Genomic DNA, 23094 nt, shown 5'->3' with positions numbered 1-23094 from the left:
AAAAGGTTGCATTTCAAATTAACCTCTTGGTCAGTACATCTTAATAATACTTTCTGAGCTCAGTAGTGAAAGGAAACATCACCATTACATTTATTCTATAACAGTAGATAATTTCACATGTCTAAAACATTCCGTTTCCAAACTGACATATGGCCGTCCACCGTGCTCCTTCACCCATAATGGCAGATATCGATCCATTAAACTTGAGTATTAAGTCTTTTTTCACCGCTGACATTTGTATTGCTCTCAGGCGTCCAGATGGATTCACACTTCCCCCACAATCTTGTTACAGAAACCATTTTATGGGAAATGTCGGTGTTATTTGATTACTGCTCATTGCTATTCTTGTGCGTCTCCTGGCCGGTTCTTCCTGCATCCCCTCATTATGCTGAACATATCAGGTTGAAAGACAAAGAAAATGAATCAGAATATTTAAATATGATAAGTGCAATTTTATGTTAGTTATGATGTAGATTTAAAGAGCAGAGGTCAAAATGTCATTATATTCTGTACATTTGAATGCCTATCTCTGACACAGAGATTGATATAGGACATTTATTGTTGTTTTGAATGTCTAATACAGTGATAGATATGGACATACTGTAGTTTGTATGTTTGTTAAGGGGTTTCTCTTTACTGTGTATATTTTTATCTGCTATGAAATGATTTAGTGTCTTTTCATACTGAGCAAATAAACATTCTCCAAGTGGAGTTATTGTCATCTCTAATTGTGTTAAGTGAAAGAGAAACGGAATTTATTCCATTGTTGAACAATTGGGGTTCATGTACAGATCAAGACGTTTGGAGATAATACATGAACTACAGCTCAGGCAGCAGAGACCCAATTGACAGAAACAGCTGTCTTTCAGAAATATGTCTTCTGTCACTGTGGTACTCTTTCAGTTAATTCCCACTAACAGCAGCATAGTGGCCGGCACGTCACTGTGCTGCTGCAGACTCCTGAGAAGATCTAATGTTGTTTCCACAGTCAGCTGATGGAGAGGAGAGTCCACACACAGTAGTCCAGCAAGGACTGAGGCAACTGTGATGGCATCACAACGGTACACCCTCCGACAAGTCTGAATGGTTTGATCCGTAGCTGTTGATATAGCTGAGCTCTGTGGAGATGGGTACTTTGGGCTCCTTGATAACCTGTGGAGGAAGATGTCCTTCACTTAGACATGGCAAGTATAAACTTGGAGTTATTAATATGTAATCCTTCAGCAAACAATCCTGCAGAAGCAATCTGATTTATATGAAGGGGCCATGATGCTGCAATATACCTTGTGCATGTAACATGAATTACATTTTAACCATCAAATAAAGTACAATAGCCTGACTAATGTTTCCCTCTGAGAAAGTAAAGAGATTAATGTCTTAACCGTTGCAATAACATGAGTCTAGCTTTTAGACTGAACCCATCAGAGCTAGTTTTCCTGAGTTACCCCATATCTGGTCCCATTTTCAATTACTCAGTCTTTACATAGGTGAGTAAGGAGCATCAACAAATTATGGATATCAATAGGTATTCACAGCTGGTACAGGTGTTACTAACTACATTAATGGTGGCTCCGTTCAGGTGTCAGTAAGTCATGGCAGCGTGACCATGAATCAGGACCTTGAATCTGAAGTAGCTAAATGGAATTCAGCCATCATTCATTATATTAATTACACCTGTCCTTTTCCCACTGTGACATGCCACAATATCTTACATAAAAATATACATATACAGTAAACAAAATATGTTCATGAGAATCCTTTTATATCTGGTTTGTCATCAACAAACTCATTTCCAGTTAAAGCTCAGTGGCTACCTGTCCGTTTTTCCTTCATCTTGAATGAACACAAAAACAGTAAATCACGTTAAGGTAATCATGAAGTAAAGACAGATTCAGACAAACTGATCCATACGATGCACCAAATCAGTAATTAACACAAACATCATTAGTCATCATTTCAGTCATTAAGGAACTCCTTAGTAGCTATTCATTAATCATCAGTTAGTTTCTGATATGTACTCTGTTCAAATTCATGTGTACCATGTTGTAAGTGATGCCAAATAGATCTGTACTAAAATCTATCTATTCGTATTTTTAAAAATGATTTTTGAGAATGTGTCATGATATATATTCATCGTGAGGTATGACACCCTTTAATGCTCTGTATCTCAAAAATACCCTGAACACATATGCCCCACGCATTGTGGTTGAATATATGTTGGTTTTTACTCACTTCATCAAACTTTCTCTCACTGTAGATTTCATTCTTGTCAATAAATGTCAGCATGATCCAGTCACAAATAATGGTACACTAAAGAAGGTGAGATGAAAAGAAAAAGCAGTTAGTGGTGAAAAGAGCAATGAAGAAGCTGCAACTTCAAAAGTCACAAGAAAAAAGAGGAATGACTTTAAAACTCACAATCCCAACTGAAGTCATAGCCGTCACTGTGCTGATGATGGTTGGGATGGGACTGAATTTACCTGCCTGCAATGAAATTTCATACAAATAGTGCAATGAAAGCTGAATATAAATGTGATGTAGTGATGATGGAGTGTCTACTCACTTGTCCATGAACTATGACATCCAGGCGGATGCCATAGGCCTTGATAAGTGTCCGAGACTCTATCCCATCCTTGCTGTAATATTTGGCAAACCTGGAAAATTAAATAAACAAAACAAAACAAACAAAAAAACTCACCACAAGTCAAACTAAAAACCACAATCTAAAATGTTGAACATAAAAGTCAGTGGTTGGTGTTTGGGGGGGGGTTACTACCTGTAATAGTAACCAGAACTGGCCTGATCCTTTCGGACATCAAGACGTCGGAAGGAATATGTGGGTTTACAGTGTGAAGGATCCAGGTCCAAGTTACACTTCCAGTTGATGAAAACACCAATCACTCCTCCCTGAGGAATCACAGGTATTATTACATCTTAAACAATGCTACACTGTTAAATAGTATTTAATTTTAACACTTCTCTGTGTTATTTTTAAGACTTCATGATTAAGACTATCCTTCTCCTGAATCAAAACTCATACTAACAGTCCTGCAGAGCTCACTGAAATTCTCCCTGGCTCGTTCTGCGATGTAGCCCAGACGGAAGTTTGGACAGTACGGCTCTTTCTCTTCATCATAATGACACCTGGTGAGGTATTTCTGCATGTTGCGCTTGTTTGAGGCATCCTTGATATTTCCCCTGCCGAAGATAAAGAGTTGTTCTGAATGTTTGAAGAGGAGAGGAGCTAAGAAGGCCACTGTATTAACATGTAGTTTCAGTTTATTGCTGACACCCTATACTCTCTCCATGGTTTTAGTGTGTGAGTGTGTGTGTGTGTGTGTGTGTGTGTGTGTGTGTGTGTGTGTGTGTGTGTGTGTGTGTGTGTGTGTGTGGAGGTACTCTACCTCAGCACTTTAAATTTGGGGAAGTGGATAGAGTTCCTGATGAAGACTGTGAAATTGATGGCCTCCACTAGCGGTGGTTCGCTGTTGAAGACAGAAGAAAATCAATCATTATTCCCAGGAGTACTCTTAAAAGCCATCCCTTACGAACATCAGTTGTTAAATCTCGTCAGTACAGCACAGAATCAACCTTAAGACCTTCTGAACTCTATTAAGCACTTAATGGTTTGGCTCACCATGTGTTACTGACCTGCTCACTGACCACAGTCCAACCAGATCCCTCTGTTCAACTTAAAACTTAACTTTATTTTCTCAGGCTCATGACTAGCCAATGTCCTATCTGAGTGTGTGTGGCTAGACAACCATTTTTCAACTTGTTAATTAATGTTCTTATTTTTGGTATTTTTGTTTTGTTTTTTTGTTTTGCTGCTGTCTTCTACCTTTATTGGAAGTGTGTTAAACTCACTGCATTGCTGTGGACCTTCACACATAATGAGGGAAGAAGAAACCCAACAAAGCTTTGTCCAGGCCATGCCTTTCTTGGAGTAAGAATAGTGTAAAGATATTGAATTACTATAGTTATAATCAAATGCCATATACAGTTTGTTTTTCTATAATGGCTTCCTATCAAGGAGTCTTTTAATTGCCTCCTCCTTGGTTTCTACCTCTTTCTTTATGTGATAAATTAAGGTGGTTTGGATTTTTTTTTCTTGTGTTCCCAAGTTTGGTCTGGTGCTGTTGACCTATGAGGCCCATTGAGACCATCTTTGGGTTACTGAGTGATTAAGACCAGCTTGTTGGGGAACACCTGAATCATCTTCCTTACCGTTCTACAGCATACTCATCAATGGGACACCAGGTTTGGATCTCACAGGTTTTAAAGGTGTGGTTGTAGTACTGAACACATCTGCCGGTCCTCCTGCCTGTGAGAAAGGGTTTTAAACTGAGAAAAACTGTGACAAATACTGACCAACCAAGAATGAGGACATATTTTATGAGAAGTAAAAACAGTACCATGTCCATCAAAGTCAACCTCTCCCTGGATGCAGTCAGAATCTGTCGTACAGTTGGCATTGGCAACATGGAAATACTGAAGTAAAATGAGACAGATGCTCAATGTCTGTGTACTTAACATGCTTTAATTGCACTTTTCCTGCATACTCAAGAAAGCTTTTGTTGACCACTCACCTCAGCACAGGTTCCTTGCATTTGGTCATACGTGACTTCTCGTCTCAATATTGTACTAAGGACATCACCACCCTGTGAGGGAAATGCCACAAAAAGACGATTAGTCTGGTGTAAAGATAATACCGCTGTCACAGTATTAGTGGTGAGATAGTTTCATGATTTAGCATTTGTTTTAAACTCGCCTCTGAGGGTCGAGCGTACTCCACAGTGTCCAAGATTTGATCTCCATGGACCGCTGAGCCTTTCATGACAGTGTAAACAGAGCTCTCTGGGCGGGTTTCACTTTCTTGGTATGCTTTCTGGCTTATGAAGACATACCTTCAGGATGATAGAGCAGACAGAAGGAATATTACATTTTCTGTCATGACGTCAATTCTTTATTGGAGGTATCAGGTTACCTCTTTGTTGAAGGCCGGAAAACATGGCGCACTTGAGTCATAAAACGAAAAGACATGAGTAATTTATAAAACGTAATTTAAGATCTGACACAATCCAATGATCAATAAGATCTTCGCAGCATGAATTAAAACTACTATTCTTAGATCAAATGGGTAAATTTGTGATAATGGACAGACTCATCCAAAACAATTATGTTTCTATCAATTATGCACTTTATTTGTTCCCCAGAGATAATTGCAAATGGGAAGCATTTCCTCTCAAGTGAATTGCTATTTCATCGGTTTGAGAATTTAAAGTCATTCCACATTTCTTTTTTCTTACATACATTTTTGACACACAAAAGCATATTGTTGACAAATCATATCTTTATATGTGTAATATGGAATCCCTAAAAGAAGCAATAAAAAAAACACATCTGATAACAAATTATGCAAAAAAAAAAAAATCAACAACATTTCAGTTTTATGTTACTACAGCCTTCATAGTGCATACAATAGACATGCAAATACACAAACATGAAGCTTACCAGATGAAATAGGTGATGACAAGAAACTGAACAGCCCTGTATATGACTCCAAGGGTTCTGTTTTTAACCACCATCACCTTTGGGGTCTCATAGTCCCAGAAACCAAGAAAATAGTCCTTTATAAACTCACGTAATCCCATGGCGAACTGATGAAATGCTCCACACATATTCTGAGATGTCCTGTCTTTTTTTGTCTAATTTGTTAGTGTTTTTATCTCTCTGTATCCAGCTTTCTGTTTCTTTCTCTCTCACTCTCCAGTCTGCATCTCCCTCAAGCATCTCTGTCTCCAGTCAGAGTCAGCGAGAAGAGAGGGAGGCGTGGTTGAAATGTGGTGATAGTTAATTCTGATGATTATGCAGCTTTATGATGTGTTTCTGGATCAGACATAAAATCTGATGCATTTATTTTGAAAGGTCTTTGTATCCATCAGTTTTTGATTTGTTTTTGGATCACATTACCTTTTATTCCTATTTTTCCTAATTTGACATCATCATCTTCTTCTTCATCATCATCATCATCTTTTTCATCATCATTATTATTACGGTTGTTATTATTATTATTATTATTATTAGTAGTAGTAGTAGTAGTAGTAGTAGCAGCAGAAGTAGTAGTAGCAGTAGTAGGGTAGTAGTAGTAGTAGTAGTAGAAGTAGTAGTAGTAGTAGTAGCAGTAGTAGTAGGCTAGTAGTATTAGTAGTAGTAGTAGTAGTAGTAGTATTAATAGTAGTAGTAGTAGTAGTAGCAGCAGTAGTAGTAGGCTAGTAGTAGTAGTAGTAGTAGTAGTGGTAGTAGGAGTAGAAATAGTACCATTAGGCTAGTAGTAGAAGTAGTGGTAGTTCTAATAGTAGGCGTTGTATTTTAAAGAATACACTTATTACAGTTCTGCACAGGAATCTCTCACTCTTTTGGCTCAGTTTTATCTGAGTATATTTAATTATTGTTACATGTCTTGTTTGTACTGTGGTGGTACTGGCGGACTAAACCTAGCAGGGCATCCTACTAGGTTTACTTATTTTATAAGTTACATTTAATCAGTTATTGTAAACACGGATATAGAAAAAACTGTTTGTCAAAGGGGACCAGTGTTTGTTTATTATGTCTTCTTTTTTATACAGGCAGACACACTGCCCACCTTTGGCTTCGGGTCCTACCACTCACGCTCGCACGTCAAACAACACGTGTATCGGCTACGGGTGATGGTGGCTCGTGCTGTGTACATCTGATAACTTTTGTTAATTTCTGAGTAATTACATTCCTAAAACGTGTGTGAAGAGTCGCAAGCTGTGTCTAAATGGGAGGTCTTCAAAAGAAAAAGGTGAGAGTCGACGTAGCTGTTTAATTTTAGCCTCCTGGAGCTTTGTTTGTCCCAACGTGTTGGAGAAGACTAGCGAGTTTAAAGCCTTTAAACTCTTTCGACAACCTGGACACAAAGTGAGGTGATATGTTGTGCAGGAGTTTAATGTGAGCGTCTGACTCTTGTTTTCCAGTATGAGAGGGGCTCTGCCACCAACTACATCACCAGAAACAAGGCTCGCAAGAAGCTGCAGCTGAGCCTCCCAGACTTCAGGTAACATGAAGTGCCTAACGAAATAATAGCTGCGTATTTAGCAGGCATTATCAGCTGACATGCGTCTCCCAATGTGTGATCCACTATTTATATGAAACGGGCAACTATATATCAGTAATTTTTCACGACGCTGAAGTTAAGTTGGCTTCAGCGGGGTAGATAAAGGAAGCATAAATATTGATATTTAGCGGCTGATCCTCGGTTTTTCACCACTTACACTTATGAAAAAGTGTAGCAAAAGCATTGATGCTGTTTAAATTCACTTTGAGATTTGTGAAATCTTTATTTTATTTGTGAAAACCGGGGAAGAAAGACATTTCCCTGATATTTCTCCATCCAGACCACATTAGACTAGTTCCAGACCAAAAACCCACGACACTTAGACTTGTCAGATCTGAATAATACTGATTTAGCTCATATTTTAGTCACGAAAGGGATTGCTACCTTTGCATAAATAGTAGAAGAGTGGTTGTGATAATAGGGACTGTACCCATTACTGTTTTAGTCATCACAACACCTGATCTTAATCACATATGATTGTTGAGAGTTACTTTAATATCAGGACAATCCTCTGGCAAGACACAGCCACACAGCAGCCATGTCACTAATAAATTATTTTTTGGTTTCTCAGGCGACTATGCATCCTTAAAGGCATCTACCCTCATGAGCCCAAGCACAAGAAGAAAGTGAACAAGGGCTCCACCGCCCCGAGGACCTTCTACCTGCTCAAAGACATCCGCTTTCTGCTGCATGAGCCGATAGTTGGCAAATTCAGAGAGTACAAGGTACTTATGCAATATTTAGTCTATTTTATAAATATCAACACTACCAGAAAAATGTTTTTTGAAGCAAGATCAAGTCTTGGTTCTTTCAGGAAAGGATCTCTCAGAAATTGTATTTGGTTTTCTGTTTTTGATAAACGGCTCTCTTTTTTGCAAAGAATGCAGTCAGCTCAAGAGAAAATCGGTCTGCCAGATGAGGGCTTTTCTTTTGTTAAAAAGCATCTGTTTTTGTCTTTTGTAAATGTAAATTGTTCCTTTTTCTTTAAACAATTCTTCATTGATACTATGGTACAATTTTCTTAAATAATATTAATAACTTATTAACTAATTTGTATAGCACTTTTCATACAAGAAATGCAGCTCAAGGTGCTTTAAAACAAAAATAAATTACATACACCAAGTGCTTCACATTAAAAGGGCCTAGACAAAACATAGCAATGTAAAAAAAAAAAAACACAAATGTTTGATGGAAAATAAAAATAGTAATAATTGAAAATAGTAAAAATATTTACATAGGAAAAGTAGCTAATAAATAGAATATGTAAAATTAAACATTTAAAGAAGATTTAAATATTAAAAGGAATTCAGTAGTGCATCAGTGAGAAGATGACGATAGTTAGATAGTTAAAAGATAAAGTGGAGGGATACGTTTTTAGCTTGCTCTTAAAATCATTCAGCGAGCTGGGTCCTCTGATATCTAAAGAAAATATGTTCCATAACTTTGGGGCATAATTGACAAAGGCTGCATCCCTGATTTTCTTTTGGCTGTTGCTGAAAACCTTCAATAAACCAGCAGCAGATAATTGCAGTGTTCTTGATGGCAAATATTATACATGGGTTAGCCATGTGGCTTGGTCATAGCCTATTAAGGGTTTTGTATATATGGAGGAGGACCTTAAAGTCAATTCTAAATGTTACAGGAAGCCAGTGCAGAGCAGCTAAAACTGGGCTAATGTGCTTTCTCCTCTTGTTTCTCGATAATGACCAAGCTACAATGTTTATCATGAGCTGAAGTCTCAGTGTTTTTTGGGAGGCCATTAAAAAGTGCATTACAGTAATTGAGTCAGCTTGAAATGAAGGCATGAATCAGTTTTTCTGCATCTTTTTGATTTATAAGTGGTTATACTTTAGCTATGTTTATAGCCTTGTTAATGTGGAACTTGAAGCTTAGATCTGAATCTTAAATAACACCAAGATGTGTGAGCTCAGATTTAATCCATGGAGTTAATTTCCCCAGATTATTTAACAGCGTTTCTCTTTTTGCTTTGGGGCTGACGAGAAGGATCTCAGTTTTGTCCACGTTTAACTTTAAGAAATTATCGCTCATCCATTTATTTATTGCCTGTAATGGTATAAGTGCGATCACTGTGTCACTGTGCTTTATTTAAAGGTGTTTGTACGCAAACTTAAGAAGGCATATGGAAAAACAGAATGGGGTTCAGTGGAGAGACTGAAGGATAACAAGCCAACCTATAAATTGGACCACATTATCAAAGAAAGGTAAGATGTTATGTTCAGCAGTGACCATAGGAGGGCGTAGTTGAGCTTAAGTGTGGTAGTGACTCTGTAGAGTCAAGTTACAGGATATCAGTAGAAACGCCAATAGTGGGATTTATTCTGTATAAAATAATATAGCATTTCATAAGTTGGAAACAAAACTACTACTTAACACTTTGTTTCACTGGCGCTCTTTTGTGTGACAGGTACCCCACCTTCATCGATGCTCTCCGTGATATTGAAGATGCACTCTGCATGGGCTTCCTCTTCTCCACCTTCGCCCGAACAGGAAAATGTCATGTGCAAACAATCCAGCTGTGCAGACGCCTCACTGTGGAATGGATGAACTATGTGATCACATCTCGTGCTCTCAAAAAGGTGCCAGTCTACACTGAACTGCAACCATCAGGCTGCTTTTTTTGTTTGACACACAGCATGAATACAAAGTCTTGATACGACTTGAGTTCATTGACCTCTGTTCTGCCACACATTAAACACTTGTCTGTTCCTTGCAGGTTTTCATCTCCATCAAGGGAATATATTATCAAGCTGAGGTGATGGGGCAGCTCATTACATGGCTGGTGCCATATCAGTTCTCCCATGATGTAAGTTCAGAATGATGAAATGCCGCTCATAGTGATTATGCCAATAGTTAGCAGTCAGTTTGTCATTATGGGTTTACACTAAGGGATGAGACCACAGTACCACATCATAAAGTCAAGAGACATTGTTGATGTCAAATACAGAAAAAACTCTGTGCTGGCCGGTTGAGCATCAGTGTAAATGGTGTTTTAAAATGAGTCCACTGATTATACATTTCTATAAATGTTTGCACTCATGTTTATACATTTTTCCACTTAGTTCAAATCTGTTTTTTTCCCTTTCAGCACCCCACAGATGTTGACTACAGAGTAATGGCAACTTTCACAGAGTTGTACACCACGCTCATGGGGTTTGTCAACTTCCGACTGTACCACTCCCTCAATCTGCTTTACCCACCAAAGGTATCTTGAACTCCGGCTCTGCAAACCATACAAGGATTTTGCTCTATATATACATATCATATTTAACTCCTTATTTATCTGAAAGTGAATTAACAGTGTGTAACAAATGTTATATTACAATAATTATAACAGTGTTGTAGTTATGATACTTAAAGTGGATCAGTTACTGTGACACATTTCAGAAACATGCAACTCTTTTATTTCGAACTCTGCACACCACAATAGTTCTCTGTGATTACAGTAGTTATTTATGGCTGGTGGCTCTGTGCTGTGTTAATGCCGTCTTTCTTTTGCAGCTGGACAGTAAAGCTGAATTGGAGCTGAAGGGCGAGGATGAGGATGACTACGCCATGAATTCAGAGAGCTACTTAGAGGTGAGATTCTTTATGGGCTATGTTGAATGATCCATTAAATAATTCGCTCACTTACCTCTACTGTCATCTAGACAGCAACTAAACCTCCTCCTCGATGAAGTCTGGGCTGACTAACAGAGTTATGTGAAGAGCTCTGACATAACATAACCATTACAGGCCTTAACCATGTTGCTGATAAGAAAATGAAATCAATTATAATAAATTCAGTCAATATAAAAGTTTGATTAGAAATTAATCTTACTAGCACTGCACCCCAAAATGTATTTTGTCTGTTGAAATACTGCCTTTTTTCCATCATTATACACAGACCGACAGCAAGACAGGTTGTAAACTTTTACATATTTTTAATGACCTAAATAAATACTGTATCAGTCAAAGGTTAAGACACTTTGACTGGTACTGTAACTGTGAGGAAACAAAGAGGGGGTGATAAAAATGGTTTAAACAGATGCGTACCAGATTCTCTGTCTCTTCCTCTACTGTCCAGTGTGATCGACTCTTCGCTGTCAGCTGGCAGGAGAAACACTAAACACTAAAATATGAGACTGTTATGTCATTCCACAGTTTATTATGAGAGTAGTACTGTTTACTGCACAAAAGCATTACCTGAGTAAGAATAATATTTTTTCATAGAAGTAAGTACAGTAATGTTTTGTATGTTAGCCTATAAGAAGGAAATATATATTACAAGATGAATAAAGGCTAGAGAAATATAGTTGAATGAAGAATACTTTTAGTGAGTTTCTACCCCTTCATTTTAGTGGGAGCCCTCTGCATCAACACCCACCCATGTTAATGCAGTGGGCTCATTGAATGGGATAGGATTTTTCATGTTGCTTATACCTGTCTTTGTCTCTCTGCATTTTCATCCACTTATGTTGGTTGGTAGGCAGGATAACCCTAACCCGCAAATTCTTTTGTACATTATCATATGACTGATACAAACTTTGTGTTTATGCGTGCATGTTGATGATAAACATAGGGGAGTTGTAATACTGCTGTTTTTGGCTGTGCAGAAACTGTCAGCCCTGAGTGCCAGTCTTGCCCGAGTGGTGTCTGCTACAGAGGAGGAGGAGGCTGAACTGGACCAGTTTCCTGTTGAAGGGGTAAGAAGACCAGCTCACACACATGACTCACTGAATCTTACCTGTGCATCTTACATACAGAGAATTGAGAAAATTATATCGCTGTTGTGTGTCTGAGAAATGTCGGAAAACAAGCTAATTGGTCTCTGAGGGCAGAGATGAGAGGTCGCATATCTTTATCAGGGAAGCTTTTAGAGATGTGAGACTGAGATTACTGCTCAATGTGTGGTTGCTAAGGGTGAGGTGTTTCTCACACTGAGAAGCTTTGTTTTGCCAAACTGGTTTGAGGTTGTCAACTTTTGAGCTTGATCATCACAGATACTTTTCAGGAGGTAATCGGCATTGAGTCTCTGCTCCGCTTACAACCTCATGAAATATCAGAGCAAAGTTTGCAGTGCTAAACTTATTTTTTGTGTTGCTGTTATTATTGTGCTGCATTCATTAAAATATCTGCCATGTTTTTCTAGGTCTACTAAAAGAATATCATAGTAATAGTGTTTACAATATTACATAGATTTACTGCCAGTATTTGCATCTTTGGCAACAAAAGAAATGTGTGCATGCCCACCTTTTGTTTCCCCTCTGGGTTTTTAGACACATTGGTCTGGGGTATTGTGCGAGAGTTTGGGCCATACAAATAAAACAAATTCCTTGGGGACCTGACTATACATATACAGCAAACACTTGTTTTGTTTTGTTTTGAATTATTTGCTTATCGGGAATCAGGGTTTCGTCACTATTATCGTCACAACAAATTTACTTGCACTATTCGCTCTACTTAAATTCAGTGTCTGGTACCCTAATCTTTTTTTTTTTTTGTGGAAATGATTGATAAAACTCACCATTGTTGATGAGAGCCTTTAATGCTGAATCTGAATTTAGTTTAAAATGTCAGGTCAGGTTATGACCCAGCCCTCACAGTATATTTAGGTATAAACTACCTATCTACATAACCAAATGTTTTCCTTTAATGCTTCTCTTCAGGAGGACATGGAAAAGATGGAGGCCAGAGAGAAAGAACAGATAGAGCAGGAAGCCCAGAAAAAGCTTTTTGAGGGGCTCAAGTTCTTCCTCAACAGAGAAGTGCCCAGAGAGTCACTGGCTTTTGTCATCAGGTGAGTGAGGGCTGCTGCTTTTTTAGAAACGCATGGTGTTTTATAAATAATGATGCCATACAAACAAACCTCAAACTGATACATTTCCCTTTTTGTGTATTTTTTTGTATATTGCTGCTCAATTTCAGGTGTTTTGGTGGTGAGGTGTCCTGGGACAAGTCTGTTTGCATGGGGAGCACATACGATGTGACAGATGAGACCATCACACATCACATTGTTGACAGACCCAACATAGACAAACAGTATATCAACAGGTAAAATAAATGTCAAATCCATACTTTTTTTACTTTTGTCATTCTAAATATTTTCCGTTTTCACCCAAATGTCTCGAACTTATCACTGACAACAAGTATCTGCTGATTGATTTGTGCCCCTCTCTACTTGTTCATTATCATTTCCTGTACAATGCCTCCTTTCAGCGTCCTCTTTCCGCTCTCTTGCCTCAAAGCAATTCTGTTCTTCATTGTGTTTGACAGTCCCTGCCCTCTTCCTTCATCATGCTCTCTGCATTCCCACATAAGAGTCACATTACTTCCACCATGTCTGCCAAAACCCTCATATAATACTTGAGAAGAGTCATACGTGTGCTCATCACTCTGTAATAAACAACAGGGAAATAAACAACATGCATAATTAAGAGGTTATTTTCATAGTGTTTACTGTGATATTATTTGTTTCAGGTACTACATCCAGCCCCAGTGGCTATATGATTGTGTCAATGCCAAATTAGTCTTACCCGTGGAGGACTACTTCCTCGGAGTGACTCTGCCCCCCCACCTCTCTCCTTTTGTGGAGGAGAAGGATGGAGACTACGTGCCCCCAGAGAAACTGAAGATCATGGCCTTACAACGGGGAGAAAATCCTGGTATGAACTCATATTCATTTTCTTTTAACAATATTTGATACATGTGTAATCAATTACTTTGTGTTCTGACATTTTTGCTTAAAATTGAAATTGTTGAGAACTAACCTTTTATAACAAATGCATATTTAAAGACCATGAAAACCATTTATATATATTTTTCTTCCATCATAGCTCAGGAAGAGGAGGAAGAGGAGGAGGGTGAAGATGACGATGAAGAGGAGGAGGAAGATGACAATGATGATGAAGAAGATGATGAGGAAGAGGCAGAGGAGAAAAATCTGAAGAAGATGGAAGAGCAAAGATCTCAGGGCAAAGTAAGTGACTTCTGACTCGATTGAATTACCATCTGTCCCTTTTTTGTTTTTACAACCAATTTTTTGACTTGTTTCTCTTCCATTTTAGTCTTTGCCAGTGAAAGTGACGCCTGGAAAAATGAAAGTGGAAAACCCGGAACGCTTGGAGCAGGAGGAGAAAGCAGAGGAGAAGCGTCTGGCCATCATGATGATGAAGAAAAAGGAGAAGTACCTCTACGACAAGATCATGTTCGGAAAGAAGAGAAAAGTCCGAGAGGTTAGTTCAATTTTTGTTTTTACTGCATATGGATTTACGTGTAGATAAGACTGTTTGGAAAGTCACGCGTGCAAATAGCATTCTTACATTTCTAACATTGTATCCTTTGTCAGTATGTGGCATCTTATCTTGGGCTGAGAATGTTTAACAGTATTTCATAGCTGCTGCTGAGAGAACATGCAAACCCATCGATGACCCTCTGAGTTCAGACATCTGTGAGTGGTGTCGACATCTGTTCATTAACTTGCATTTGTTCTTCTCTCATAGGCTAACAAGCTTGCTGCCAAGAGGAAAGCCTTTGATGATGCTGAAAAAGCAAAGAAGAAAAAGGCCAGAAAATGATTCATCTGATGATTTATTGTTCAGACTGACTTTATGTATTTAACTTTATGAGGTCGAGTGCATTACAGGTTTACATGTCATGAAACCTGTAAGTGCATTTCAGAGCTTTGTGAGCGAGTTACATGCAGTTATGTGGGTGCATTAACCTCTGCATAATTTCAAGCTGATATATTGGATGTGGCATAGTGCTAATTGTGTAATTATTATTGTAAAAGTGACTGTTGGCTTTCATTTTGTATGAACTCTTCTCTACTATTCTACAATACACAAGATACTTCTTTCACTTTATTTTAAGATCTGTACTTTAAGGTCTGTATTTTAAAGTAAAAACACAATTTATTAATCTTGTTGTTTGTGTTATTGGAACAGTCATGCCACATATCTTCACACTGCAACACCAATCAGCATATGTGTGGATTATCTATGTAACAAGTAAATTGTCAGTCTCATAATAGCAGACAAACTGCCCCTGTGTCTCTGCACCCAGCTGTGTATGAATCAGAAAGATGGAAACATGTCCCTTTAGACCAAGAGTTCACATCTTTGCAGAGGCTGAGGCCACTATGCTGCCGTTGGTGGGACGTCTTGACCGATTGGTCCACACATGGGCAGTAGGCGCTGATGACGAAGGAGCATAAGCCCCTCTACCCTCTGAGACACTGATGTGATCCTGGTGGGCCAAAGGCCAGGCTAGTCATGCCCCGCACTCCTCAATCTCTTCATTCAGTTTGTGACACTCCCTGCCCCCTCCCCTCTCACCCTGATCTGCATTCCATGCTTGCCCATCCAGTCCGGGTCTCAGCCTGGCACTCTGGGTGCCTGCAGGCAAAGGCACGCCCTGCTCAACAAAAGCAGCAGTGTCGTGCCTGAGCATGACGAGTGTGGGATGAGCAGCCCAGATCCAGTGTGCCTCCCGAGGACCGGCCATAGTGCTGGGGCAGAATAGACCTCGCGCACAGTACTGTACTGGGTTAGGCGTTATGACCACATATTGCTACATCCTGGCACGCAGAGCCAATAGACTCGTCACTCACAGTTGAATGTTCATTTTATTCTCTATTGAAACGTCTGCTGTCTTGCACAAGAGGTTGTATTGATAATGGTGGTTTCACAAGCTAAAGATTCAGTGTTTATGGTCTATCAATATATTATACACACCAGAGTGAAAGATGTTCAGAGTTATTAATGCATTTGCTCAGAAAGGGAAAAATATGAATCCTTTGTAAATGAAACAGTATTTTTTTATGCACATGATCTACAGTGTGGGCTGCGTAGGTTGCTCAGTTTGTTTAGATAACTGTTTAATCTGTGGTCCAGAACTGCATTACTCTCCTGTGTACATTTCTCCTCCTATGGCATGTGTAGACACAGCTTGCGAAATAAGCATTTCGAACAATACAGACAGAACAGTCTTGATCAAGTGGTACAATTCTTGCCTTTGTGCTTTTGACTTTCTGTATTTGTTCTTTTTTTTTATGCTGCTTTCCACCCCTCCTATCAGCTTGCAGTTCAGACTCCAGTGTCCGCACTCAATAGCCCTCTGTATGTAGACACAGAATAGGGACTATACAGCCTCTCCTCCCTCCCTTTCTCTTTCTCCCTCCCCTCCATGTCCTCCACCCTTCCCTCCTCTTTTACATTCACTGACAAGTGCATGTCCCCTGACGTCACATGTGGCTAGATGAGCCTCCCTGCAGTGCTTTACTCAGCAAGATCAGTTTTGGAATTGAAAGTTAAGGGAGGGAAGCAGCTCAAGGCATTAGGTGTACATGCAGAGGCATCAGGTGTGCAGAGAGAAAGAGGAGAAGAGGACCAGATGAGTGAGCTCTGTAGCACTGAACCTGTGATAAGGGGAGTGTGGGACCGTGCTGGGTCTATGACAGTATGTGTATGTTAAGATCAGATATAAGAACAGGCAAATCAACTTGTTACAGTCATCTGGAGCTGAGGCAGAAAAAGGCAGAAAACTACACAGCTGGACAAGAAACACTTTGAATAGTTTCTCTTTGGATTTATGTATGAAGGTAAGGAATCATTAACAGTCTTTTGATTGCGATACGTTTTTTTTTCTCTCTCAAAATATATAATTTTGAGTGTTGTAATGACAATAATAGTATGGTTGTTTTTAAAAAAAAAAAAAAAAAAAAAAAAAAAAGCTTGTTTAGCCATTATACTTGAAAATGCCTTCAGATAAATATTCACAGGAAATGCTGTTCAGGAAAGGACAAACAGTGCAACATAATCTCAATTTAGCAACTTTTACTGTTAAAACCATACTATGTATACTATTATAACATGCAACATCACTTTTCCTATATCTGTCTTTGTTTTCGGTATGCTGCCATACAAAGTTCAGGGTAAACATTTTCAGCCTAAGTGGTGCGCTGTAACAATGCTGAGTTGGTGAGATAAGGCTAATGGATAAAGTTGTACTAATATACATTCTACAAGGACATTCCTTGTGGTTACATGGAAGTCTTTAGGGATAACTTGAGCAAACAACTAAATCAAATAGTCTAATAAATAAAATTGCCTTTTATTTGTCCGAAAGGATTTCAGGTTTGAAGGTTAATAAAGGCTTAACAAGGGAAAATACTGTCACTAAAAGTAATATTTCAGCTCAAACTAGCCTAAAATGTCTCCTCTCCGTCTTTTCTCAACCATCTGAAACTACTCTGATGGTGGAAAGAAAGCTCTCTCACAGGCCTTCATAATAGCCCCTTCATTGAGTCCACACAAAGAGCAGAAATAGCCGTGTTTGCAGAGTAATGTTTGTACAATCATGTGCTGATACAAACAATAGTAACCCAAATTAATAAAAGGCCAAAGAAATCTACCTCTAGCCATAACCCAGAGCTGGACTAATTCTAAAAATGAATAATAAATAACACACCGGACACTAAAAAGGGACAGACATCCTGTCAGAGAAGGTTTTAGGACTGGATGCTTCATAAGGTTGAAAGGGTTCAAGCATGCAACCACTAAAACTCTGGTGTGTGATTTACAAACATGATGTTGGAAATTCAGTTATTAATTCTCGGAGGAATCAGATGACAGACAACAAACTCACAAATGGAGAGGTAATCCTAATGTGAATTCTTACTTTAATCTCAGAATTCTGTCTTCAATAGCCTGCTCAGTTATATAAGAGTTGTTCAAAACAATATTATTGAATAAAAGTCTCATCCCATGCAGCTGAAAATTGCTGATTATTGGCTTTGGCTTTCTGTTATAGCAAGGGTTATCACAACTTCAACCACATTTAACCTAGTTGTTTTTACCCTTAAAAATGTTTCTCTCTGACATGTGGACGGCACTGTCAGCCAAATCTCCATGTGTTGAACTATATCATAGTCCTTTTACGTTTTTTTTTTATTATAGTCCTATTATTAAGTCCTAAACAACAAAAAGATAACAAAGATTATTTATTTATTGTTTTTACAGACTTCCACACAAAAAAATCCACATTTAATGCGACCCTAGAAGTAGATTATGTAGGTGATTTTAACTTGGGGAGTGTCCTCTCATGGCAGCTCAGAATATGTGTTTGCAGGTAAAAAATGGGAATTAGGATACGGAGAAAAATCTAATAGATCTACTGATAATGATGCAGATCAGTATTACCTAAAATGTGGAAAAAAACAAGGGCTTTGACAGATTTTCATAATTATTCAAAATATATATTGATAAACTCACAAGAAAAGCAGTAAAAACAAACAAATAGTGACCTAATTATGTAAACATCTCCCCAAATCCTGATCTGTATCTGGGTCATATAATGCTTGAAATTCAAGGTGGTGAGTGTCACTTTGCTGCTAGTGCAGCTGAGTCAGCAGGTGGGTCATCTTACCACGGTCTGCAGGGGGAAAGCAATATCACTTTCCACGGTAATGCATTATTTATTTTATGGAACAGGTGAGAAACACAACGTTGGTCATTTCAAGTGGTCATTCAAATGTAATTTTTTTTGGCTCACCTATATAATTTTAACTACACACTGTGTGTTTAAAATGTTTATGAAGTGTACAGCCAAGTGAAATGCGGTTAGCTGTAATACAGAGGGATTGTAGTTCTCTGTGGGTAAATATTATTCAGCATCTTAAATTATGGTCCACCACATGACAATACTGTAATCTATACAAAATTACAGTTTTGGAGCTGCTGTTATGAAATCATTTCAAGCTGTCTCATCAAAATGAAAATAAAATGAAACTCTCAACATTTCCTTCCCTCTCTGTCAGAGTGTTATTAATGAGTCACATACAATTAAAAGGGAAAGTCCACTGAAATCAATACGTAGTTAGTGTTTGATAAAAAAGATCCCACCTAAAGCTGCAGGACATGAAGACCAAACATATAATGTGATCCAATACAAGAGCTCTGCATTAAATACTTCCTTTTATAGAGAGCAGAAATACTGACATCACTGTGCAGATTATTCAATCTTCTTATTGTTCAATTATTCATTCTCTGTCCCAGTTTAGTTTTAAAACTAACATGATGATAAGGTTCAGTGTTTTTGCAACAGTATGCTATTGCATCGGATTCCTATCTCTGTAGTTTAAGCGTAATCACGTCCTCCCCTGTGGAAAAGATAACAGATTGTAATCTCTGGAGATTTTTTATGCTATAATTTAGTTCAAAGTAACATTCCATCCAAATAATTAATATAAAGTGTCATAATTGTGTTCACAAAGCATGCCTCCAGTTTTATTATTAGCATAAAACTCAAAACTTTTACAACCTAATAACAGGTAGGGAAATCTTACCATGATGATAAAGATATCAATGATGATGGTTTCTTTTATTGTTTAAAGGTAATCCTTGTTTCTGCTGGACCATGGCTGGCAAGCAAGGGAGGCAGTGGAGGTCCATGTGCAAAAGCCTGGTCCTGGGTATCCTCCTGACCAGCTGCATGATCCTGCTTTACTGCCTCTCTACTCCACAAGTCCACTTCAGTCTACCCGAGTAAGAATCGTCACACTGGTGTTTGTGCACTCTGTGCAATACAACATCATGTTAACACATATATACATGTTCAAAGCTTACATCACATTATTTGCAATTTGGATAAAATTCAGAACATGCACTATTAACTGTCAAATTTAAGTATAGTAGATGCATAAAAAACATTTCTTACTGTCAAAGTGACTAGCAAATATTGTAGTTTTTATTCAACTAAATTTTCTTTCTTTCTATTTTTTTTTTTTTTTTTTTTTTTTTTTTTTTACAGCTATAAGAGTTTATGTATTGAAAACATATGGTTAGCTCATAAAATACAATGCATTTTAAAAGATTAAATGAGTGACTCCCAACCTGTGAGTTGCTGTATCACCAAAGAGAGATTTCCACTCTAAATATCTCAGATGGTTTCAGTTAAATAAAAGTTTGAAGCCCAAAGAGATCAAATCATGTTTTTTTCCCCTGTAGAGTCCCGGTGCCTTACTCCTGTGCCCACCGTCCATCCCAGCTCCACACTAAACCAACCACAAACAACTCACAACAGACTGCTGGCCAGGCCTGTACTCCTAAAGTGGATATCATGTTCTTGAAGACCCACAAGACGGCTAGCAGCACCTTCCTCAACATCCTTTTCCGCTTCGGAGAGAAGCACCAGCTCAAATTTGCCTTCCCTGACAGCAGGAATGACTTCTTCTATCCTTCTATTTTCCAGCGCTCGCAGGTTAAAGACTACAGACCTGGGATGTGCTTCAATATTATCTCTAATCACATGCGCTTCAATGCACCCGAAGTGGCAAAGTTGCTCCCTATGGATACCTCTTACATCACTATTCTGCGAGATCCTGCAGAGCTTTTTGAGTCATCCTTTCACTACTTTGGCCGGCTGGTGCCTTTCACCTGGAAAATACCAGGAGATTACAAGCTGACTGAGTTTCTACGTGACCCCAATTACTACTTTGATCCAGAGGGATTCAACTCTTTCTACCTCAAGAATCTGCTGTTCTTTGACTTCGGACATGACAACACTCTGGAGCTGGATGATCCACGGGTGGAAGAGGGAATCAAACTCATCATTGACCAATTTCAGCTTGTCATGTTAGTGGAATACTTTGAGGAATCTCTCATCCTGCTCAAGAATGCCCTCTGCTGGGAGATGGATGACTTGCTCTTCTTCAAGCTCAACGCCCGCAAGGGGTCCACTGTGTCTAAACTTACCCCAGAACTGAGGGCCAGGGCCCTTGAGTGGAATGCTATTGACTGGAGGCTATACCAGCATTTCAACCAGACCTTCTGGAAGAAAGTGGACGCATATGGACATAGGCGTATGGCTAAGGATGTGGCAGAGCTCAGGAGGAGGAATACGGAGATGGCAGCCATCTGCATTGAAGGGGGTCATGCCGTGGAAGCTGGCAGCATCCAAGAGACAGCCATGCAGCCCTGGCAGCCCATCGGAGAGAAGTCCATAATGGGCTACAACCTGAAGAAGAATGTGGACAAAGCATATCAGAAGTTGTGTCGTAAGATGTTGATGCCAGAGCTTCAGTATTTAACAGAGCTCGGGGTTAACCTGTGGATCACCAAGCTGTGGGGCCATGTCCGGGATATTATTAACTGGTGACGTAAGTATGTGAGCAAGAGGGGCCAATTCAACTCTGAAAGACTATAATAAAAGAAATGTGATTAATAGTGTGAGAGGTTAGAGGTTTCTGTCACATTTCAATCTTGTGACCTGTCTAATTAAAAAAAAAAAAAAAGTATCTGCATTGACTTGTTTGCATTTCAAATGTTTGTGCGCTGTAATGTCTCTGATGGGTGCTTCAGAAAAAAAAGTTGACCTCACAATCTACAAATACTGAACCAGTTTACTACATATAGCTGAGGCCTAGTATTGTTCTCTATGTTTTATCAAACATTAAAATATTATTATCATCAGATTTGAGTTTGTTCTAATGGAGGAGTTAAGTGAACAGTGGAGTTCAGGACTAATTTTACATGTCCTTTGATGGAATAAAGACCGAACGTTGCCATCCCTGCCAAACTTTTAAAATTGGTCAAAGACACGGATAAAATGATGCTTCGTTTATAACTTTAAAGTTCTAGGTGTCTGAAATCCAACTGAGGGGTAAAATACAGATGTGAAAAATTGTGAATGTAAGTATTATTTTATTGTCTATGGAGGACAAAATCAGCCGTAATTTAAGAAATATGTAAGAAAATACAGAGCTTTTTAAAGCATTGGTTCACAATTTTTCAAGTCAGTGTTAAAACAACAGTCAAGTGCCCAAATGAAGTGTGAAAGAGGTTTTCCTTGCTGGTCAGTCTTTCCCTTTTTGTGTGTCCTCAGACAGCATTTCGCTATTAAGCTGCGGTGGAAGTATAGTAACAAAAAGAGGGACTTTGGCTTTGAAAGATACCTACTTGATTTGACTAATTTGGATGACTGAAGCTTCATATTAGCTTCAGATTGTAAATACATTTTTGCACACGAGGACTGTGGATTTTGACCCCCATCACTTTCATTGTAAATTCATTATGAAGAGATCTTCCAATGGTCAGTATGAACAGGAGGACTGATTACAGCAAGAAAAATCTATTTCCAAGTTCATTCGTGCACCTGTCTTAAGAAAGACTTGTGAACCTGTCCTTCAATGGTGGCAGACATTGCAAAGGTGCAAATAATAACATCAAAGATCACTCTGCATGTAGGACCCCAGAACTGGTTCGTCTAAATGAAATTTAGCCCTAATTAATGTTATTACTCACACCTGTCCTGTGTCCTGCCATCACAGCTTAAAATGTCATGAAAAGATATTCGAGTAAAATGAAAATAAAATGCAAAGATATTAATAAATTAAAAACAAATATAATGACACAGATGAGTACAGCGCTATGCAATCAAACCTAAAATATTTATTTTTTCATTTACTTTCTTTATCTGTCAATATATTTATGTATGTTTTCTGCTAATATAAAATGCAGTCTCCTGCTATCACATTGTTACATTCCTTATAGGCCTCACCAGATGTCTTGGCAGGTACATTGATGATGTAGTAGGACTTTGTTGCATAGTGAGCCAAAAAAAAACAAACAACAAAAGAATCATTGTCAGCCAAGAAAAGTGAATCCTATTTAGCAAGTCAGTATGACAATGACCAACAGTGTTAAATATCACCTACATGTTTGCACAGCCTTGTAATCACTGCCTGAAAAAGGTAACGGTAATTACATTGAGAAACACATATTTTTGTCTTGTTAATGCATTGTACCATTCATTATTTATTTATTATTTCTATCCATTTAATATTTTGTTTATTTATAAGTGTTTTCTGTATGTATTAATGTATTTTAGTTATTGATTCATTTATTTGTAATTGACTGATTTTGTCCTCCATACACCTCCCAATAGTTCTTGACAAT

The 23094-nt window shown here is 38.4% G+C and overlaps 3 protein-coding genes across 3 annotated transcripts; 2 read left to right on the top strand and 1 right to left on the bottom strand.

The window, feature by feature from the left end:
• Positions 1 to 1053: 1053 nt before the first annotated feature.
• p2rx2 (purinergic receptor P2X, ligand-gated ion channel, 2) lies at positions 1054 to 5681 on the bottom strand. The gene is made up of 12 exons (XM_062418032.1): positions 5515 to 5681; positions 4772 to 4907; positions 4590 to 4661; positions 4416 to 4491; positions 4228 to 4324; positions 3405 to 3485; positions 3045 to 3198; positions 2777 to 2907; positions 2564 to 2654; positions 2419 to 2484; positions 2233 to 2310; positions 1054 to 1152 (listed from the first exon to the last, which is right to left on the bottom strand). The coding sequence occupies exons 1-12, from the start codon at positions 5679 to 5681 to the stop codon at positions 1054 to 1056; spliced, it is 1248 nt and encodes a 415-aa protein (XP_062274016.1).
• Positions 5682 to 6695: 1014 nt separating this feature from the next.
• Positions 6696 to 15058, top strand: pes (pescadillo). The gene is made up of 15 exons (XM_062417308.1): positions 6696 to 6829; positions 7002 to 7081; positions 7713 to 7866; positions 9254 to 9363; positions 9567 to 9738; positions 9876 to 9965; positions 10248 to 10364; positions 10661 to 10738; positions 11755 to 11844; positions 12808 to 12938; positions 13067 to 13192; positions 13619 to 13803; positions 13975 to 14117; positions 14206 to 14373; positions 14641 to 15058. Exons 1-15 carry the CDS (start codon positions 6806 to 6808, stop codon positions 14713 to 14715), a joined length of 1743 nt encoding a protein of 580 aa, XP_062273292.1. The 5' UTR covers positions 6696 to 6805; the 3' UTR covers positions 14716 to 15058.
• Positions 15059 to 19555: 4497 nt separating this feature from the next.
• gal3st1a (galactose-3-O-sulfotransferase 1a) lies at positions 19556 to 21295 on the top strand. Its single transcript, XM_062418203.1, has 2 exons — positions 19556 to 19683; positions 20146 to 21295. Exons 1-2 carry the CDS (start codon positions 19556 to 19558, stop codon positions 21293 to 21295), a joined length of 1278 nt encoding a protein of 425 aa, XP_062274187.1.
• The last annotated feature ends 1799 nt before the right edge of the window (positions 21296 to 23094 follow it).

Source organism: Scomber scombrus, chromosome 4 (genome assembly GCF_963691925.1).
Source record: "Scomber scombrus chromosome 4, fScoSco1.1, whole genome shotgun sequence".
Classification (NCBI taxonomy): Eukaryota; Metazoa; Chordata; class Actinopteri; order Scombriformes; family Scombridae; genus Scomber; species Scomber scombrus.
Note: the sequence above shows the minus strand (reverse complement) of the source record. Positions and strands in the feature narration are given on the sequence as shown.

Bases quoted from the DNA above. Each gene is read 5' to 3' on its own strand.
- gal3st1a (XM_062418203.1), top strand. From the start codon at position 19,556: ATGGCTGGCAAGCAAGGGAGGCAGTGGAGGTCCATGTGCAAAAGCCTG. The intron at 19,684-20,145 runs GTAAGAATCGTC...TTTCCCCTGTAG, and splicing joins GTCCACTTCAGTCTACCCGA to AGTCCCGGTGCCTTACTCCT.
- pes (XM_062417308.1), top strand. From the start codon at position 6,806: ATGGGAGGTCTTCAAAAGAAAAAG. The intron at 7,867-9,253 runs GTACTTATGCAA...CTTTATTTAAAG, and splicing joins GCAAATTCAGAGAGTACAAG to GTGTTTGTACGCAAACTTAA. The intron at 10,739-11,754 runs GTGAGATTCTTT...TTGGCTGTGCAG, and splicing joins ATTCAGAGAGCTACTTAGAG to AAACTGTCAGCCCTGAGTGC.
- p2rx2 (XM_062418032.1), bottom strand. From the start codon at position 5,681: ATGTGTGGAGCATTTCATCAGTTCGCCATGGGATTACGTGAGTTTATA. The intron at 2,908-3,044 runs GTTAGTATGAGT...GTGATTCCTCAG, and splicing joins TCAGTGAGCTCTGCAGGACT to GGAGGAGTGATTGGTGTTTT. The intron at 2,655-2,776 runs GTAGTAACCCCC...TTAATTTTCCAG, and splicing joins AGTTCTGGTTACTATTACAG to GTTTGCCAAATATTACAGCA.